At 47.8% G+C, this 20200-nt stretch overlaps 1 protein-coding gene across 1 annotated transcript in view; it reads left to right on the top strand.

Annotated features, from left to right (window-relative positions):
• CSRNP1 (cysteine and serine rich nuclear protein 1) overlaps nucleotides 1–19490 on the top strand; it is a 37343-nt gene extending 17853 nt beyond the window's left edge. The window contains exons 2-5 of the mRNA XM_083406556.1: nucleotides 4602–4812; nucleotides 12215–12474; nucleotides 13822–14118; nucleotides 16075–19490. Coding sequence (XP_083262682.1) covers nucleotides 4626–4812; nucleotides 12215–12474; nucleotides 13822–14118; nucleotides 16075–17115 — 1785 coding nt within the window. The 5' untranslated portion in view covers nucleotides 4602–4625 and the 3' untranslated portion in view covers nucleotides 17116–19490. The remainder of the gene's footprint in view (nucleotides 1–4601; nucleotides 4813–12214; nucleotides 12475–13821; nucleotides 14119–16074) is intronic.
• The last annotated feature ends 710 nt before the right edge of the window (nucleotides 19491–20200 follow it).

Here is a 20200-nt window from a genome sequence, read left to right as displayed (position 1 = left end):
AGTGCGCCGAATACTCAAAAGGTGTGAAGCGTCATTCGTGGGTGGAGCTTGCCCTCAAAGTGGGTGGGGGCAAACTGCGGCATGGAGACGGGCTGCCCCACCTTCCCGGTGAACATTGGCCTCTTGTTTTGCCTTTCAGCTAGTTTAGTGGACTTCAATTCCCATCATCCATGACCATCAGGCTGTGGGTGATGGGAGTTGTAGTCCAGCAGTATCAAAGGAAAGCAAGGTTGAAGAAACTCTGGGAAATAAAGTGGGGGAAATAAAATGAGGGTTTCTATTTAATATCCTGCCTGTTCAGGGTTCAAACCTTTGCGGTCAAAATTCACCAGGCACATTTTGCACTTGGTGGTGCTGTGGGTTAAACCACAGACTTGCCGATCGGAAGGTCGGAGGTTCGAATCCCCACGACGGGGTGAGCTCCCGTTGCTCGGTCCCTGCTCCTGCCAACCTAGCAGTTCGAAAGCACATCAAAGTGCAAGTAGATAAATAGGTACCACTCCGGCGGGAAGGTAAACAGCATTTCCGTGCACTGCTCTGGTTCGCCAGAAGCGGCTTAGTCATGCTGGCCACATGACCCGGAAGCTGTACGCCGGCTCCCTTGGCCAGTAAAGCAAGATGAGTGCCGCAACCCCAGAGTTGGCCACGACTGGACCTAATGGTCCCTTTACCCTTTACCTTTATCAACCCTTTGTGACCAAGTGAAGATGCCCTGTGCCAGAATGGGGCTTAATATCTCCTCCATCTGCATGCCTGGGGGTCCTTGGATCTTGACCGTTTTCACACACCAGCGATACACCCTGTAGAATTCTGTCTGTTATATTTTATTTGCACAATCGGAACGAATTTCAAGAACCAAAAAGTTGTAATGAGACTAGGCATTCCATTTTGGTGACTGTTTAGGTGACCCTGGTTTAAGGAGCCATTTAGCACATAGCTTTCTATACCTGACTTTCTAATACTGGCCAGCACAGTCGGGTGGCACTTAGCGCTACACGTTCCATTGCCCAGAAGTAAGGCTTTCATAGGTGTGGGCTGAATAGGCCTGGCTTCAGAAGGTGCCCACTTTGGACGTAAAATAGGGCTACGTCAACGTGGTGCTCTCCAGATGGATAGCCAACCTTGCAGGTGGGTTGCCAAACTGTGGTCTTGCAGGAAGCTTGCTTTTCCTGGGAGAGATGGGTGATAAACAGGTTTCTTTCCCTTTCCTGACTGTACCAGTGACATGTCTAGGAAATGCAGTTGCAAACTTTGCTCATTTACCTTGTGAACTTGTGAACCGTGAAAGATTAGAGAAAAGTGTGTGCCGCAAGGGGCCGAGTCAGAGGGCTCTGGGGGCCGGATGTTGCTTGTGGGCTGCGCCTGCAGCAGACACCTTTGCGGAGGTGGCTGGTTGGAGGACGGGAGATTACATGTTTGCAAATTGCACGGGGAGTTGGGGAGGGGATGTTTTGAGCCAGAGATTGGGGCTGGGCTTTGGCTTTGGGTGACAAATAAGCATTGATTCCTTGTGCGAGTCGTTCTCCCCCCTTCTTTTTTTCCTTTCCCCTGTTTCTGTTGAGCTGGTGCAATTTGCACAGGAACACTCTGTCTCCTCGGTTGGCGGAACTTGTTCCAAAGGAGCTACAGGCCAGAAATCTCCAAAGGGGTTGTGGGTTTTTGTTTGTTTGGACAGTTGGGAAAGAACGAAGAAAATGCAGCAATCCAAACACCGCCGGCGGTTGACTTTCGGGGGCATTCGCCCTGTTGTTCCAACGCTGCTTTTCCCCAACCGGCCGCCCTTCAGATGCTCTGCGCTACGGCGCCCGTTGTATGGGAGTTGTAGTCCAGCGAATATGAAAGGTGCACGGTTGGGGAAAACTATTCTGATGGGAAGCAAATAGGGTTTATAATCCAGAGTGGATCCGTGGCAAACATTCCCACCCCCTGCCATTTTCTGCTGTGGTCTGTTGCCGCTTTTAGGTGTTTTGTGTTTTTCCAGCGCACGAGAAGGCTGCGTTTTCTCACCAGGGACCTGCTCCTGGCTGCTTTCCCTGCAGAGTGGCTTTGTTTAATTAGCATGAGCTAATGCAGCGAGGGGCTTGCATTAAAGGCACAGCCCCCCCCCCCCCTGCAAGCGAGGCGTCGGGCTCCCTTACGGAGGAACATGTTGTGCTCAGATTCGTGCTCTGGCTTTGTTTGCCCCCCCTCTCCTCCCGACTTTTGCAAGTCTCGTCTTCGGCTACAGGAACACTCGGCTTGTCGGCAGCAATTAGACGGGAGCCAGTTTGGCTAGTTCCATGCACTACAAGGGGGGGGGTGCTTTCTGCTTTCTTGAACGTCTGCCCCCCCCCCTCCATACCCTAGTCGCGTGGCCATTTTGAAACCGTAGCCCAGGCCTCAAAATTAACTTGGGAGGCGTGCCCTTTGGGCAGTGGCGTAGCGTGGGTTGTCAGCACCCGGGGCAAGGCAAGTAATTTGCCCCCCCCTGCACTGTCCCTCCCCCAGATAGTCCCTCGCTCTCTCTCCGCACCGCACTGCACGCCTGGCACCCTCCCCTCCACAGTGGGTAGCGACCCGGCGACTCGGATCAGATTCGCACAGCCAGCACTGCAGTGAGAGAGAGTGAGTGAGCCAGGTAGGGGCAGAGAGCTGCGAGTGCGAGCGCACCCCCCCCTGATGTTGCGCCCGGTGCAGCCGGCCCCCCCTGCACCCCCCACGCTATGCCACTGCCTTTTGGCCGCACACAAACCTAGCGGACCAGCCCTCTGGCTCCTGGCTATCATCAGTGCCTTCCACGCAGAACGGCTATGTTTTCGTGGAATCGCAGTCGGAAAGGACCCCAAAGGTCATCCAGTCCAACCCCTTGCAATGCAGGAATCGCAGCACTACCTCCACAGGGAAGGGGTCCAGAAGTCTGCATTAGGCAGCCTGTCCCCCAAAGTATGTTGTAGACGTGGTTGGCCACCCCAAGGGTAGAAATGGCTTCTCTTCACTAGGGCTGGGCCATATCTGGTTTTCAACATTGCAGGGTGTCACCGGATAAACATCGCGATATACCGACATATCACAATGTCTGGAGGAAAGATGGAGCTTGGTAGAGGCGTTGGCTGGCTTCGCGGTTTTTCCTGCGTCGTGATTTTTGCCGGCACCTTCTCTTGGGATTCCCAACCCCAAGAGCTGAGCTGGTAGAGTAAACAAGGTTTGCAGGAATCGAGAGATTCGAACCACTGGTATACTGTACAGTAGCACCTCGGGTTACAGACGCTTCAGGTTACAGACTCCGCTAACCCAGAAATAGTACCTCGGGTTAAGAACTTTACCTCAGGATGAGAACAGAAATTGCGCCGCGGCAGCAGGAGGCCCCATTAGCTAAAGTGGTGCTTCAGGTTAAGAACAGTTTCAGGTTAAGAACGGTCCTCCAGAGCGAATTAAGTTCTTAACCCGAGGTACCACTGTATTCAGAAGCAGGCTGCCTCCCGACCGTGGAGTGACCACCTAGCCATTGTGGCTAGTAGCCACACAGAGCCTAATTCTAATAGGTTTGTCTAATCCTCTTTCTAAGCCACCCAGGTTGGTGGACATCACTTCATGGGGTGATGATGATGAAATTTGGGAGTCCAACCACGTCTGGCAGGCAGTACAGTCATACCTTGGGCTACAGACACTTCAGGTTGCGTTTTTCTGGGTTGCGGACCACCGAAACCCGCAAGTACTGGAACGGGTTACTTCCGGGTTTTGGCGTTCGCACATGCGCAGAAGCACTAAATCGCTCCTTGCTCAGAAGCACCGAATCGCAACCTGCAAAGACGCTCTGGGTTTGCGAACGTGCATCCTGCACGGATCACGTTCACAACCCAAGCGTCCAGTGTAGTTGAAGGAAGTTGTTCTGATTAGCCGCAGCGCCGTTTGAAAGGCTGCGTGGCTCGCAGCAACCAGCAAGGCAGATTTCTGTCTGTCTCTCCTTTTCATAGAATAGAATCATAGAATCATAGAGTTGGAAGAGACCACAAGGGCCATCGAGTCCAACCCCCTGCCAAGCAGGAAACACCATCAGAGTACTCCTGACATATGGTTGTCAAGCCTCTGCTTAAAGACCTCCAAAGAAGGAGACTCCACCACACTCCTTGGCAGCAAATCCCACTGCCGAACAGCTCTTACTGTCAGGAAGTTCTTCCTAATGTTTAGGTGGAATCTTCTTTCTTGTAGTTTGGATCCATTGCTCCATGTCCGCTTCTCTGGAGCAGCAGAAAACAACCTTTCTCCCTCCTCTAGGTGACATCCTTTTATATATTTGAACATGGCTATCATATCACCCCTTAACCTCCTCTTCTCCAGGCTAAACATGCCCAGCTCCCTTAGCCGTTCCTCATAAGGCATCGTTTCCAGGCCTTTGACCATTTTGGTTGCCCTCCTCTGGACACGTTCCAGTTTGTCAGTGTCCTTCTTGAACTGTGGTGCCCAGAACTGGACACAGTACTCCAGGTGAGGTCTGACCAGAGCAGAATACAGTGGCACTATTACTTCCCTTGATCGCTGGGTTTTATTGCAGAGCCTCATCCCCAGTGTGACCCAAAAGATTGCTCAGTCATTTTCCCTTTCTACCTCTGCTTTCTCTTCAGTTATATGAAAACCTCTCGCTAACCATGACGGGGGTGTTGAAAAGAAAATACAATGAACTGGAAGACGACGGCCCCTACTTCTCATCATCTTCCTGCTCGCCTTTCTCTTCCTCCTCGTCGGCGTCTTCAGGCTGGGACTCGGACGAGGAAAACTCACGAGGAGGAGGAGGCGGCATCAAACCCAGCTTGGCCTTGAGCTCCGATTTCACCCGTAAGTATATTCGCTTCTTACCTTACACCTTCTCCTCCAAGGAGGTCGCGGCAGCCAAACGCAGTTCGGCTGCCCCGTTTTTGGCCGCACAACGATGCTGTGAGGTAGGTTAGGCTGTGCGAATGAATCTTAGCGCTGGAAAGGGGCAAGGGTCATCTAGTCCAACCCCCTTGGCAATGCGGGAATCGTTCGCCCAACGTGGGACTCGAACACACGACCCTTGAGGTTAAGATGGAGTGTGCGAATGTCTGAGCTGCCCAAAGCCATCCACTGAGCTTTGTGGCTAAAGTGGGGTTTGAACCTGGAGTCTCCGTGTTTCTTACTGAGAACTCTACCCACTACCCCACACTGCCTCTCTCTAATGTGGACTTTGCATTGGCCCAAAGCTCTTTGCTTCTCTTCTGGAGTCTGCCTATTCCTGCCGATTTGGAAGCTCGCAATATGTTTGCATAAACCTTCTTCGTGATAGACTTGGGAATGACCTTACAAGTTGCCTGTTTACACACGTGAAACGGAAATGGTTGAAGTGATGGTGTCAGGCAGGTATGAAGGAGGAGGGGAGCGGGCAGAAAGTCAGCCTGAGAAGTCCTGGAAGAGCTTTGAAAGTATTTGTCTGCCGCTCTTCATAGGAACGCAGTTCACTACCCAAAGGGAAGGAAAACTGAGTTTGCAGTGGGTGAGAAGAATCCTGCATTTTGAGAAATGCTTCTCATCCTGTGCTAGAGTACAAAGCGTGTTAATTCAAGTTAAGTGTGTGTGTTTTTAAAATGTTAAAACAAGCAATTAAATGTTGACAAATTAGCTCTGGGCACACACTTTAAAAAAAATGAAGAATTAACTAGCTCATTGAATACAAGTGGAATTTGGTCATTCTAGTTTATTCAGCAAAATAGCCAGTGTGCTAAATTAACATTTTCTGGCTGTCCTCGCAGCATCCTTCCCCTCCTGCCATTAATAATGGCTTCCAGTTTTGCATTTTTCACTAAACCTCTCCACGGACTGTAGCTACATCCTGCAGAGATGCTCTCCGCTGCCCTTCCAGTGAAAGGCAATCGTTTTAATCGGTAAATCTTGTACCAGACTGCTGGGACTGTTTTGCTTCTGAGGTCCACTTAGGCGACGCTTGCAAACCGGCTGCCGTCTCCAAATGCCTTGGAAGTCTTGTAACAACAAAGAGGCTTTCTTTTTCTGTTCTGGCTTTTGTGCGGCAACAATGAACTTTCTGTGTTCTCCTCCTGGCTTGTGGGGAAGCAGGGGAAAGCATTGCAAACAATTCGAGGGATGACTGCAAATGCTGAAGTCTCATATTAACAAATATTTAACTTTATTTCTCTCTCTCGGTAATAAGTGTTTATATATTTTGACATTACTGAGCAGAACCGAGAGAGACCTGCCAACTGGCTGGCAGGGGGAGAAACCTTTGGATAAGCTGGCAGAAATCAAAGCGAGCTTTCTGGTACATCGCTCGCAACGGCTGGCTCATATTTTTTGACTCTTAATGGGCCACTAGATGTGCAGAAGCTTCAGTGTGCCTGTGTTGGTCACTGTCTGTAACAGCTATCACCAGCATCTGCAATGGAAAGCTCTCTTCTAGCCTTCATTCTTGCTCACCGTTGTTGGACAAGAAGTGCTTAGAACAAAAGAAAAATCGTCCACATCTGAACTGAGTCCCAAAGCCATTTTCTTGAACATTTTGGGTGGGGGTTTTTTTGGAACTTTTCACAGGACTTGTGAGAGTATCTTGCTTGCAGTGTTTAAATACATACATACATACATACATACATACATAGGTAAAGGGACCCCCTGACCATTAGGTCCAGTCGCGGACGACTCTGGGGTTGCGGCGCTCATCTTGCTTTACTGGCCGAGGGAGCCGGCGTACAGCTTCCGGGTCATGTGGCCAGCATGACTAAGCTGCTTCTGGCGAACCAGAGCAGCATAGGGAAACACCGTTTACCTTCCCGCCGGAGCGGTACCTATTTATCTACTTGCACTTGATGTGCTTTCGAACTGTTAGGTTGGCAGGAGCTGGGACCGAGCAACGGGCGCTCACCCCGTCACAGAGATTCGAACCGCCGACCTTCTGATCGGCAAGCCCTAGGCTCTGTGATTTAGACCGCAGTGCCACCCGCGTCCCTACATGCATACATACATTAAAAAAACCATTTTGGTTTTAAGTTGCATTTTAAAAAAAATACATTTGGGGGTTGCAAAACTAGCCGTAGTTCAAATCTTGCAGGCATTGCGCATCATCTCAGCTTCAGGAAGATCGCAGACACCTTGACTTTTTTTGCAAGTAGGATCAAGGTTACAGTACCTTAAATGATGACCAGCATGCTTTCTCTCCCTAGCAAAGCGCGCTAGGGAGGTGGAAACCGATCACTATAGATACTACGTTTTTAATCCTCTGCCTGCAGATTCCTGAGCAGCTGTTGAGCTTCATTCCTCTCCCCCGAGAGGCCTGGGAGCCTCATTATTTAATATAAGGAAGAGTTGTGCCAGTTTTTAAGTAAATGGATTCCAGATCGATCTGGCTAAGCCAGCACAGACGTGTCTCACAGATGCACTTAGATTGGTTTGACCCCTGCGTATCTCCATTTAATTGAATTCAGTAAATTGCCATCTTAAGCTAAACTGCTCCAAGCTAAGCATTGCGACATTATTCATAGCGGACGGAGAGCCATTTTTTGCGTGTGTTTTATTTATAGCAAAAAAAAAAAAAAAAAAAAAAACCCACAAAAAAAAACGAGCGAGCCTCTTTCTCTGTGATTGGAGACGGATGTGAGCCCACCTTGGGCGTTGAGAAATCAGTGCAGGGTATTCCTTCAAGTTGCCCGTGTTGGAAGGGAGTACAGTGGTGCCTCGCAAGACGAAAAGAATCCGTTCCACGAGTCTTTTCGTCTTGCGGTTTTTTCATCTTGCGAAGCAAGCCTATTGGCGGATTAGCGCTATTGACAATTTAAGGGCTAAAAACGGCTTTTTAAGGCTTAAGGGATTAGCAGTTTTGCTGCTAAAATGCTTTTAGCAGCTTAGCGCTTCAGAAAAAGAAGTTTTGGAGCGAAAAAAAATTCAAAATTTTTCGTCAATTTTCGTCTTGCGAAGCAAGCCCATAGGGAAATTCGTCTTGCGAAGCGCCTCTGCAAACGGAAAACCCTTTCGTCTTGCGGGTTTTTCGTCTTGCGAGGCATTCGTCTTGCGGGGCACCACTGTAGCTCAAAACCGGGACAGGAGTGTGAAGTTATTGAATCTGCAGCCCATCTGCATAATTTGGCATCGCTGGGTGGATTTGCATGCTATTTGTGGAGCCACAGCAGGTGCCAGGCCACAGCTGGTGGTGACGCTGGGCTTCCTTTGCGATTGTCCTGGAATTCGCAGCCCCGGAGATCCCAAAATGGCCAGCATGAGGTCTTACAGATGACGGGTGATGGAGCTGGCAGCCTCTTCCCACGTGGTTTTTGAGTCTAGGATAGTGTGGGGTGCGGGTCGTATCCGGCCGTGGCATTTGGGGGGTGGGAAGACAGGATGGGACATGGCAAAGACGGTGTGCAACTTGCGGTTCCCAAACTTTGTATTAACTTTTTGCAGGGTTTTTAAAAAAATAATCATTTAAAACAGCGAGAGGAAGAACTGAGGCATATGCTTGCAGTTCGCCAAAAGGGTGATCCCACATTGTTAGTTTTAAACTTTATTAAATATATATCCCGCCTTTCCTTCAGGAAGCTCAAGGCAGAATACAGTGGTACCTCGGGTTAAGTACTTAATTCGTAACCTGAAACTGTTCTTAACCTGAAGCACCACTTTAGCTAATGGGGCCTCCTGCTGCCGCCGTGCCGCCAAAGCACGATTTCTGTTCTCATCCTGAAGCAAAGTTCTTAACCCGAGGTACTGTTTCTGGGTTAGCAGAGTCAGTAACCTGAAGCGTTATGTAACCTGAAGCGTATGTAACCCGAGGTACCACTGTACACGATAATCTTCCCTGCTTCCTACTTAGTCCCAACAAAAACCCTGTGAGGTAGGTTAGGCTGAGAGACAGCAACCGGCCCGAGGTCACCCAGCGAACTTCACGGCTGAGTGGGGATTCGAACCCTGGTCTTCCAGCTCCTAGGCCGACACGCTAACCACTACACCACACTGGCTTTCAAGCACCTGCTCTCTCGTGCTCTTACCCAGAAGAGGGGTGCTTGTGTGTGTGTGTGTGGCTCAGTGGCTTGCTGAGTGCAAGTTTAAGGGGGAGGTAAGATTTGAACCCAGGACAGACAGCTGGTGGCAGCGCTTTCTTTATTTCCGCAAGAACCCCTGACTTTGCAACCGCTTGCCACCCCTTGTGAGATTCTGCAGGCTGCAATTCTGCATTTCCTGCGTTTTTTCCTTGCTGCTGCCACACTTGCATATTTGCGTGTCTTGGTGGCATAGCTGTCAACGTTTCCCTTTTCTTAAGGGAAATTCCCTTATTCCGAATAGGATTCCTCGCAAGAAAAGGGAAAAGTTGACAGCTATGCTTGATTGGTGTTTTTTTTTAAGCTTCTTTTTTCATTTGAATTTGCATTAGGCAGAAGTACCTGATTGCACCGGTAAGGTTAAACATTAAAAAAAAACCTCCCCCCCAAATATATATATACATAAAACGCATCGTGCAGGTGCTTTAAGATAAACCAGGCACTTGAGCTAGCCATGTTTACATTGGGATCACCTGCCTATGAAAAGGAATGGCTCTGCAGCTGCTTTTAAATTAGCCCCTGGAGATTAGGCTTGTAGATTTACAGTTCCTCCCAGCGGGCAGGGAAGGAAATGTCCTCAAAGCAGCTGTTTTGATGATCTTGTGTTCTCTCTCTCTCTCCGCCCCTCGCAAGAAGCTTCACCAGCAAAACTGTTTGGGTGTCTGTGTTTCCTTTTTAAGTAAAGTGGGCGGGAGGGCGGGGGAGAAATCTGGTCTGCAAAAAAAGCCCCCCCCCCCGACTCCCTTGGCTTGACAGCGCGCAGATGGTGCGCTTAGACGGCCGGAGTAACGTGCAGTGAATATTTCATGTCCCTGGTTGCTGTCGGGGGAAACACGTTTCCTTGAGAAAACTGTCACGAGCCCAGGAACGCGGCTGCGTCTTGCGGAATCTGCTGGCTGGCAGGACAGCATCTGGGGTGTGTGTGTGTGGTGTGACCGCGCAAGTCTCCCCGCCGAAATGAGAGCCAGCGCAAATGTGCAGCAGTGTATACAACAGACCTGGGGGGGAGAGGGACACACTGTAATATTTCCACACGTGCCTGGGCCGGAGGCAAAAGTTGGTCCAGCTTGCATTTAATAGCTGAACCTGCCAGATTTTGCACCTTCTGAAATAATAATAATTATAATTATAATTTTAAAATTAAATTATTTTATTTATACCCCGCCCTCCCCGGCCAAAGCCGGGCTCTGGGCGGCTAACACCAATAAAATTGCAGTAAAAACATAATAAAAGAAAGATTAAAATACAGTGGTACCTCGGGTTAAGAACTTAATTTGTTCCAGAGGTCCGTTCTTAACCTGAAGCACCACTTTAGCTAATGGGGCCTCCTGCTGCTGCCGCGCCACTGGAGCACGATTTCTGTTCTCATCCTGAAGCAAAGTACTTAACCTGAGGTACTGTTTCTGGGTTAACGGAGTCTGTAACCTGAAGCGTCTGTAACCTGAAGCGTATGTAACCCAAGGTATCACTGTACAAGTTAAAATGCAATTTAAAATGCAGCCTCATTTTAAAAGTCAAAACCATAAGCGGAGGGAAACATAAGGGCCAGACTGAGTCCAAACTGAGGCAAACCCAGACTCTGCCGCCCTCTTGCATGAATTTACATACATCGCAGAGGATAGCAAAATGAAAAGGCACCACGCATAGGGAAATGGCTTCTGCAAAAATGTGTGTGCAAGTTAGGAGGATAAAATACAGATGGGTGTTCATGAGAACTTGTTTGTCTTGAGAAAAACTGAAGCGGAAGTGTGGAGAAGAACTGAGCTTGAGATGGGGAAAATGAGAATCTGAAGCGGTGATTGATAGCTCTGCCCTTCCTTGCCTAGTTTCAGTGGGGGCTGCTGCCCCTAGAGGTGGGTAGAGAATTGCAGCCCAGGCTCTTTGCAGAGATTGTCCCCTGCTTTGTGTGACTTGCAGACCTGGTGATGTTAATGCTGATCTACTTGCAAGGTTGTTGTCAGGAGGATGGAGAGCATGCATATGAAAGGCTTCGGACCCTCAAAAGGCTGAGTAAAGGGGTCAAGAGGATCAAAATAACATAACGGATGCCTGCTCTAGATGAGCTGTCTTTTCCCGTTTTAATTTTATGCGTGGGTCTTTCAAGGCAGTTGGTTAGCTCTTTTGAAAAAAGCCGCTCTGATAAATTTAGTCAAAATATTTACTCCCTCCTTCTGTTATCGCCATCAGAAACTCTTAACCTTCAACTCTCAACACTTGCACCATTGTGTCTAATTGGAGTGATAATATAATATTCCTGAGCAACTAGATTTCTGCTTGTGGGGAAATGGTTCCTTCTCCCACCTCCAGCCTGTCTGTTTTTGGAGTCTTCTATTATTATTTATTGAATTTATATACCGCCCTATGCTCGGAGGTCTCAGGGCGGTTCTCAGAATAGAATCAAAATATAAAACCGCAAAATACGTAATCAAAATAAAAACAACAACCTGATACCACCCCCCCCCCCAAAAAAAACATTTTAAAAGGGCATAGGATGTCAATCAAATCAACCAAAGGCCTGGTTAAAAAGGAACGTTATTGCCTGGCACCTAAAGGTGTATTATGAAGGTGCCAGGCGAACTTCCCTGGGGGAGAGTATTCCACAGATGGGGAGCCACTGCAAAAAAGGCCCTGTTGCCACCCTCTGGACCTCTTGAGGAGGAGGCGGCACACAAAGAAGGGCCTCAGAAGATGATTGTGTCAATGAGTACTTTTACTATGTAAATATCTTGGTCTTTTTTATTATTAGTTCTTTGTTTATCTTTGTTACTTCTTTATTTTTCCTTTTTTCCTTTCTTTATAAATTTTCTATTTTATATAATTTTCTTTTTTCTGCCTGTTAAGAGATAGTACATAATGTTTGTAAGACATGCAATTTTTTTAATGAATAAAGAATATATATGTTTTTTAAAAAAAGGTAATGATCTCAGGGTCCGGGTAGGTTCATATGGAAAGAGGCAGTCCTTGAGGTATTGCGGTCATGTTAAAAGGCACTTCAGGTGTTGTAAACTGTTTTCCCCTCTTGGTTTTCAAAAAAAAGCAGGTTTCTAGCCCTCAATGGTACAGATAGGAGATGGAAACAGGAAAGATTCATTCTCTTTTAATACCCTATTCTCAGCCATTGATTATGCACTTTAAATGACCCATTGCGGCAAGCGCTCACCTTGTTTCGTCTTCTTCTCTCCCAGCCACCTCCATCCTGAAGAAAAGCAAGCGGTTGAAGCGCAACAACGTGGAGTTTGACCGGGTCACCGTCTTCTACTTCCCGCGCTGCCAGGGCTTCACCAGCGTGCCCAGCCGCGGGGGCTGCACCTTGGGGATGGTCAGCAAGCACGGCTTCTGCCGGGAGTTCACGCTGGCCGAGTTTTCCAAGGAGCAAGAGGCCGTCCGGCGGGAAAAGCTCAAGGAGCGCTTGAAAGAGGAGAAGCTGGAAGCTCTGAAGTGGAAAGTAAGTGGTGGCACACTGGGTGGGCATGCAGAAGGCCGCCGCTATGGGTTTTTAACACACAGAGGCGCCTCTAGCTGTAAAAACCATTTCTGGTCGTTCTCGGAATGTGCAGAAATAGCCAAATTAAGAGGGGAAATTAGACAACAGGGCGAGGAGACATTTCAAAAAGAATGGGGGAAATTTATGTCGTATATAGGAAAGATAAGATGAAATAGGGAAACCAATAGAATTGGAAATAAACCTCATAGAATCATAGAGTTGGAAGAGACCACAAGGGCCATTGAGTCCAACGCTCTGCCAAGCAGGAAACACCATCAGAGCACTCCTGACATATGGTTGTCAAGCCTCTGCTTAAAGACCTCCAAAGAAGGAGACTCCACCACACTCCTTGGCAGCAAATTCCACTGTCAAACAGCTCTTACTGTCAGGAAGTTCTTCCTAATGTTTAGGTGGAATCTTCTTTCTTGTAGTTTGTATCCATTGCTCCGTGTCCACTTCTCTGGAGCAGCAGAAAACAACCTTTCTCCCTCCTCTATGTGACATCCTTTTATATATTTGAACATGGCTATCATATCACCCCTTAACCTCCTCTTCTCCAGGCTAAATGTGCCCAGCTCCCTTAGCCGTTCCTCATAACGGGAAAGATTCAGAAAAGGGATGGATAATGAAAATAATAAGAAGCAAAATGTATAAGGAGATTAATACAACTAACAGTAGCTGTAAATAAATAAATAAATAAATAAATAAATAGACAGACAGACAGACAGACAACAATAATTGTATAAACAGGAGGATTTACCGTATTTTTTGCTCTATAAGACTCACTTTTTCCCTCCTAAAAAGTAAGGGAAAATGTGTGTGCGTCTTATGGAGCGAATGCAGGCTGCGCAGCTATCCCAGAAGCCACAACAGCAAGAGGGATTGCTGCTTTCACTGCGCAGCGATCCCTCTTGCTGTTCTGGCTTCTGAGATTCAGAATATTTTTTTTCTTGTTTTCCTCCTCCAAAAACTAGGCGCGTCTTGTGGTCTGGTGCGTCTTATAGAGCGAAAAATACGGTATTTGTTTATGGATATACTACGGGCAAATACGGAAAATGAATAACAATATACAAAATGGATGAAAATAATGTGATAAAATTATATGTGGTATAAAAAACCAGAAGGAGGAAGGAGGGAAGTCAGTGCTTAGGAGCAAGTATAAATGTAAAATGCAACACATTATGTGGCGTATGTAACCGGAAAACTAATAGAGATTATTTGGACAACAAGGAGGGATTTCTGATTTCAAGATGGCGGCCGTCATGCTTCTGCTTCTTACACAAGTTTTCTCTGCGTTTCTCCAACTAGCTGACCATGAACGGTACGAAGGAGTCGGAGGAAGCCAACCAGCTCACCACAGAAGACATCTCTGACGATGACATTGACGCCAGTGCCACCGAGCTGGAGGACGGCTTCTTCCTCCAGCCGTACCCGGCCAAGAAGAGACGAGCTCTGCTCAAAGCCATGGGCGTCAAGAAGATCGACAAAGAGGAGAAGCGAGAGCTGCATAGCATCCGCCTCTCCCGGGAAGACTGCGGCTGCGACTGCCAGGAGTTCTGCGATCCCGAGACGTGTAGCTGCTGCCTGGCGGGCATTAAATGTCAGGTGTGTGTGAGGAGGGGCCTTCTTGGCCGGGTTTCTTGCGGGGAAGAGGGCTTATGGGACCCGGGGTGGGGAAAGCGGAGATTGCCCTGGGAGAAGCTGGTCTTCCGCTGCTTCTGGTATGTTCGGGCTGAGAAGGAATGATAATAATAATAAATAATAATTTATTATTTATACGCTGCCCATCTGGCTGGGTTTCCCCAGCCACTCTGGGCGGCTCCCAGCAGAATATTAAAAACACGATAAAACATCAAAACTTCCCTATACAGGGCTGCATTCAGATGTCTTCTAAAAGTCAGATAGTTGTTTATTTCCTTGGCATCTGGTGGGAGGGTGTTGTACAGGGCGGGAGCCACTACCGAGAAGGCCCTCTGCCTGGTTCCCTGTAACCTCATTTCTCGCAGGGAGGGAACTGCCAGAAGGCCCTCGGTGCCGGACCTCAGTGTCCGGAATGGTATAAAGGGTCGAGGTCAGAAGCTTCAAGATGAGCAAAAAGCCTTGGAGGATGCTGAGATGAGCAGCTGCTTTTGCCCAGAGGGCAAATGGGAGACGGCCGTTCTCCCACCAAACAGATATTGGCCAGCCTTTCCACACTGTTTTTGTTTATCGATTTATTTCATTAATAAACCACCCTTTATCAGAAGATCCCAACATTAAGGACACATCGTACCGAGCGTAAAAATGAAAGCAGCATAATAAAATAACACAGTCCCCACCACTTTAACAGGCCATAGATTATTTAATGGCCCACAAGCATAGGCAATGAGAAATGTTTTTGCCTGGCGCCTAAAGACATGCAATGATGGCATCATGTGAGCCTCTCTAGGGATACCATTCCATAGACTGGGAGCCACCACAGAAAGGGCACTGTCTCGTGTTGCTACCCTCCCGGCGAGTGTGGACACAGAGAAGTTTGCAGCTCCACCTTTTTCCTATGTGCCGAGCTGGGCATAGGTGTAAAAGAAGCCGCCTTATACTCTTGTCAGGCCAGTTTGGCCATCCAGCCCGGTGTTGTCTGCACTTACCTGAACGCGACTGACACCAGGCGGGGGCACCTTCAGTCCTTTCTCTCTGGCACCTGCTTAAAATGTTACTGCTTAGGTGAGCCTCTCCAGACATGTCGAAGTCACAGGTGTGTTGGCAGCTGTATTAAAACACAGGGAGTGTTTGGGTGTTATTTTAATTACTTATTTGTGTTTTTATCTTGTATGGTTTTTATCTTGTGAACCACCCTGTGATCTTTTGCTGAAGGGAAGTGTAGAATTGTTGTTGATGTTGTATTTATACCCTGCCTATCTGGCTGGGTTTCCCCAGCCACTCTGGGCGACTTCCAGTACAGTGGTACCTTGGGTTACATACGCTTCAGGTTACATACGCTTCAGGTTACAGACTCCGCTAACCCAGAAATAGTGCTTCAGGTTAAGAACTTTGCTTCAGGATGAGAACAGAAATCGTGCTCCAGCGGCACAGCAGCAGCAGGCGGCCCCATTAGCTAAAGTGGTGCTTCAGGTTAAGAACGGACCTCTGGGAGGAATTAAGTACTTAACCCAAGGTACCACTGTACATATGAAAACATAACCAAACATCAAACATTAAACACTATCCAATACAGGCTGCCTTCAGATGTCTTCTAAAAGTTATGTAGTTCTTTATTTCCTTGATATCTAGAGTGTTCCACAGGGCAGGTGCCACTACCGAGAAGGCCCTCTGCCTGGTTCCCTGTAACCTCACTTCTCGCAGTGAGGGAACCACCAGAAGAATATCAGCACAGCACTATTAAAAGCCCTTTTCTTAATTTTGTTGTTGTTGAATAAAACAAAGAGAAATGCATGTGTCAGACTTGACAGACTAAAAGCAAGCAGTTGAACCAGTTATGAGCAGGTCCTTTTTTAAAAAAATAAAAAGTCTGGCTTAAAGGTAGAGGCCACATGACTAACATCTAGTCCTTCTGCTCCCCAGATGGACCACACGTCGTTTCCCTGCGGCTGCACGAAGGACGGCTGCGGCAACACAGAGGGCCGGATCGAGTTCAACCAAGCCCGGGTGCAGACCCACTTCATCCACACCATCATGAAACTGGAGCTGGAGAAGAACCAGCCCAGCCCTGAGCGGAGCCCGGAGCCCGAACCCCTCTTCCGGGACCGGCTGCTCCCCTTCGGGTGCCCGGTGGGCAAGGCGGCTTTTGAGGAGAGGACGGTGCCGCTGGCGCCCGCCTTCCAGTTCAGCACGGACCTGGAGGCCATCGGCGAGAACAGCTGCAGCAGCGACATGACCGACTCCTCGGTGTCGTCCAACCAGAGCGAGGACCTGGAGGAGCCGTACGAGGCCGTCCCCTCCGAGAAGTCGCAGTCGGACGTGGACGACGACGGCCTGGCCCGCATCCTCCACTTCAACGACTCCGACACGGAGGACGACAGCAGCAGCGCCGCTAGCAACTGCCAGGACAACCTGAGCTCCTTCCACCCCACCGGCTTCTTCAGCGTGGACGTGGAGAACCAGTGCGCCACCGACAAGTTTGGCTCTGGCCATCCCCTGAGCCATTCGTCGAACATCACGGGCTGTTTGGACGAGAACGCCAACCAGGGGGTGAGCTGTTTTCTGGAGGAAACTTTGCCCAGGGCAACCACGGGCGTTCCTTCCTGTGCCCCCTCTTCTTCCTCCTCCTCCGCCGTCGCCTCAATGGAGCAAGGCTCTCGGAGCTACATGGATTTGAGCCTCTCCTCAGACTCTCTGGATTTCTTCCAGTCCTTCTCAGACTACAACCTTGGACCCCTTTACAATTCTTTGAAGGAGTACGAGAACCTGGACAACTTTTCGGCGCTGCAGCTCCAGTTGCCGAATTTCCCCAGCTTGCCCCAGCCCGGGGATCAGAGCCCGTGCTTTCTGGAGTCCCTCATTGGCCTGTCCGAATCTGTCCCAGAAACCCCTGCGCCTTTTACAGACAATCAGCTCCTGGAAGATGCCATTAAGTCCTCTCTCATGGAAACAGTGAAGGTTTAAATGCTTTTGTTTTTTGGGAAAAGCCGAGGAGGAGGGGGGAAAAACCCCCGCAAGAAACTGCAAACCCCTTCGCGGAAGAGAAGGAAATGCTACGTAATATTTTGTTCCTTTTTTCAGATACTTTGGAGGAAGACGAAACAAACTCTGCAAGCCGCAATCGGTTTTCTTGCTGTTGGTGCAAAAAACTCACGGCGTTGGGGGTGGGCAGGGGGTGGAAGACAATTTTTTTGCTAAACACAATTTACCTGCATTTTGTATTTTGGGCTGGGAGGCACGTAAGGGAGGGGGCAGGGAAAGACCTTGTGAGAAATGCGTTGCTCGTCCACAAAGCACCTTCTGTGAACGTTTTCAAATGTTTGCAGACAATTTTCTCAAGCTACTTTGGGAAGTCTAAGTATATATAATTATATTTATTGTGGGGGTGGGGGGGGAAGGATTTGCTGAAGAGTTTGCTCTTGCTTAAATGGGAAGAGGTTTACAAGGAAGCAGAATAAATGACACAACACACACTATTATATACATAACTCCCCCCATGCCCTCCTCTATTTATTGCAAACCTCCACAGTTTTCAAGTAGCCTTCGAAGCTTGAACTGAGCGCCGAATCTTATTTAAATTCGTCATACCTTGGATGTATTATGTGCACAATCATTTTTTTTGCATAATATATCTGTATTTATTTATTTCGTGTTCATGCCTGGGTAGGAACGTGGTTTATCAAGGACCTGCAAATAGCACCAAGCCTGCCTCAAGGGGTCACTTGGTTTGGGTGCCCCATTTTCCCCTCTTGGTTAAAACACTGAGGAGTTGTCATACTTTCAAGTATAATCCTCCATCCCCTGTCTTTTGCATAAGTCCCATATCCACACTACAAACCATTCTGGGCTTCTAAATGGAACTTCTCAGAACTTTTGTCACCTTGGCAGAGAGTTGAGAAGACTCCTTGAGAGATTGCCCAGCCCCTCTTCTTGGATCGGAGAAGGGAGAGATTGTGGACCTTCTGGGTGTTGCCAGACCAGGACTCCCATCATTGCTGGCTTGGGCGTAAGGGAATCTTCAAGAGTTATGGGGCTCCATTTCTTCCTTAGTGGACCACAGAGGTTACTATTAGGAGGCTGGTTTTTAAATCTGTGCAGTAGCTTTGCAGTGCAGATATGAATGGGCTAGTGGGGAGTGTCGTTGCCACAAACGGTGCAAGTGAACGGGCTTCGCTTTGGGTCACACACCTGTGGTGTAGGAGAGCCTTTGAATTCTTGAGCATGCAGCACATTGGCTGCTGCAGCTGAGCATGAAAGGCACTCTCCATGCATCACTGCAGCGCCGTGTGGCGCAGGACTCCAGCGTTGCATCGCAAGGTTGTATGTCGCTATAACCATTTGAAAAATGAAATCACAGTTCCGTTCTTTTGTGTGCTATGTCCATAATTCTGCCAGGAGGCCGGGAACTATGAAGAGAGAGAGAATAGAATGAACTATTTAAAGAAGAGAGAGGAAAGGTTAAAATGGTGTGGTTAAATTATTTTGTAATTTATTTAATGTCCTTAAGGATTTGGCCATGAGATTTTTTTGATAGAACCAATCTGATCTATTACTATGCTGCCTGAATATATAGAGGAACCAATTCTGGAGCTGCCAAGGTTGCAATTTTTTAGAGGAATGGAAAGAGCAAAAATTGCAAAAGGGGGGGGGGTGCGCGGTGGGGAGCAAAAGACTGTGCTTGCAAGCCTCAGGGTGCTTTGGGATATCTTTGGGAGTCTTAACCCACAATCTTTAGCCAGGCCACTCCAGTTTCAGTACAGACTGCCCATGGCGCTATTAGCAGGAGAAGGCAGAACCGTCCAGAAAAATTGCGCACCTTTTCTTTCAAAGATGATTCTGTAGTGAACTAGAATCCCACTTTACCGGAACAGGTCAAAGATGGTTTTCTCTAGTATTCCCTTAGGCCATGAAAAGTTGACATTTAGGATTTTGTTGGTTAACCTGATGGTTGGGCCTAGTGGCTGTGCTTTGGGGTTGTTTTTTTTTTTAAAAAAAATTGGCCTAAGCTTCGTTAATGGAAATAGATTGAATTCTTGCCTCTCCTGAGATTGGGAGACCCGCACTTTGACCTCCCAGAGATGTACAAAGCACCCGGAATTCCTTCCACATGGGAACCTTTTGGTTGGAAAGACTTTGCCCCATCAGGTCTATGCAAAGAGGCCCCCCCCCCCTTTTAACTAACCTGCGTGGTAAAGAGAAAATGTCTACAGAATAATCTGGCATCTATCTAGTGTAAAGGGGTTATCCCACTGTGAGAAAACTTTAAACATCTGCTTAACTTTTTAAACTATACATACGTATATATACACCTTTTTTTATTTAATTTGTGGGAGTCTTTTTTTAAAAAAAACACACCTCAGTCTACTTTCTTTTAAAAAAAATACTTTGGCACATTTGGGGGGGGTGTTTTTTTGGTACTGCTTTTTCTATTTTTGTTTTCATTCTTTGGCTCTAAAGCAAAAATTTTTAGAACATTCCTGTGTTCCTTTGCATACGTCATTTTAAAATGAATGTTGGGAGATTGAGGGTGTTCGAAAACCCTCCTGCCTTCATGATCCTCCCCCCTCTAATTTATTCATTTCTTTGTTTCGTTTTGTTGGTGCCAACGTCCTGCTCCTTCTCACCCCAGGGTGCACTGATTTGTAAATAGATATATATTTTCCCCCTTCTGTACCTTGTATAAAATGTTGCCTGTTCAAACTGTCTTCTTTTTAAAAAAAAGAAAAAGAGAGAGAAAAACCTGAAAAACAAAATTGGGTATTTATTGACACAAATCTGTAATTATCTAATGTATTGATTGAAACTCTTTGGTTTCAACAGCTTTATGTTTGCTTTCTCTCAGTGTGTGTGCGTGTGTGAATATATATATATATATATATATATATATATTTGCTTTCGTAGATTTTCACGGGTACAGGAATGCAGGTTTTGGTGTCCTCGGGTGTCTTCCCGTGTAAAAGTTGGGGTGTCTAGGCGACGTTTCGACGAGGTCTCACTCGTCATCTTCAGGCTGGTGCTTTCGGCTTCTTGTTACTGGAACAGAGCAGGA

Source organism: Podarcis tiliguerta (genome assembly GCF_965153285.1).
Source record: "Podarcis tiliguerta genome assembly, chromosome: 12".
NCBI lineage: Eukaryota > Metazoa > Chordata > Lepidosauria > Squamata > Lacertidae > Podarcis > Podarcis tiliguerta.
This window is presented reverse-complemented; position numbering and strand designations above follow the sequence as displayed.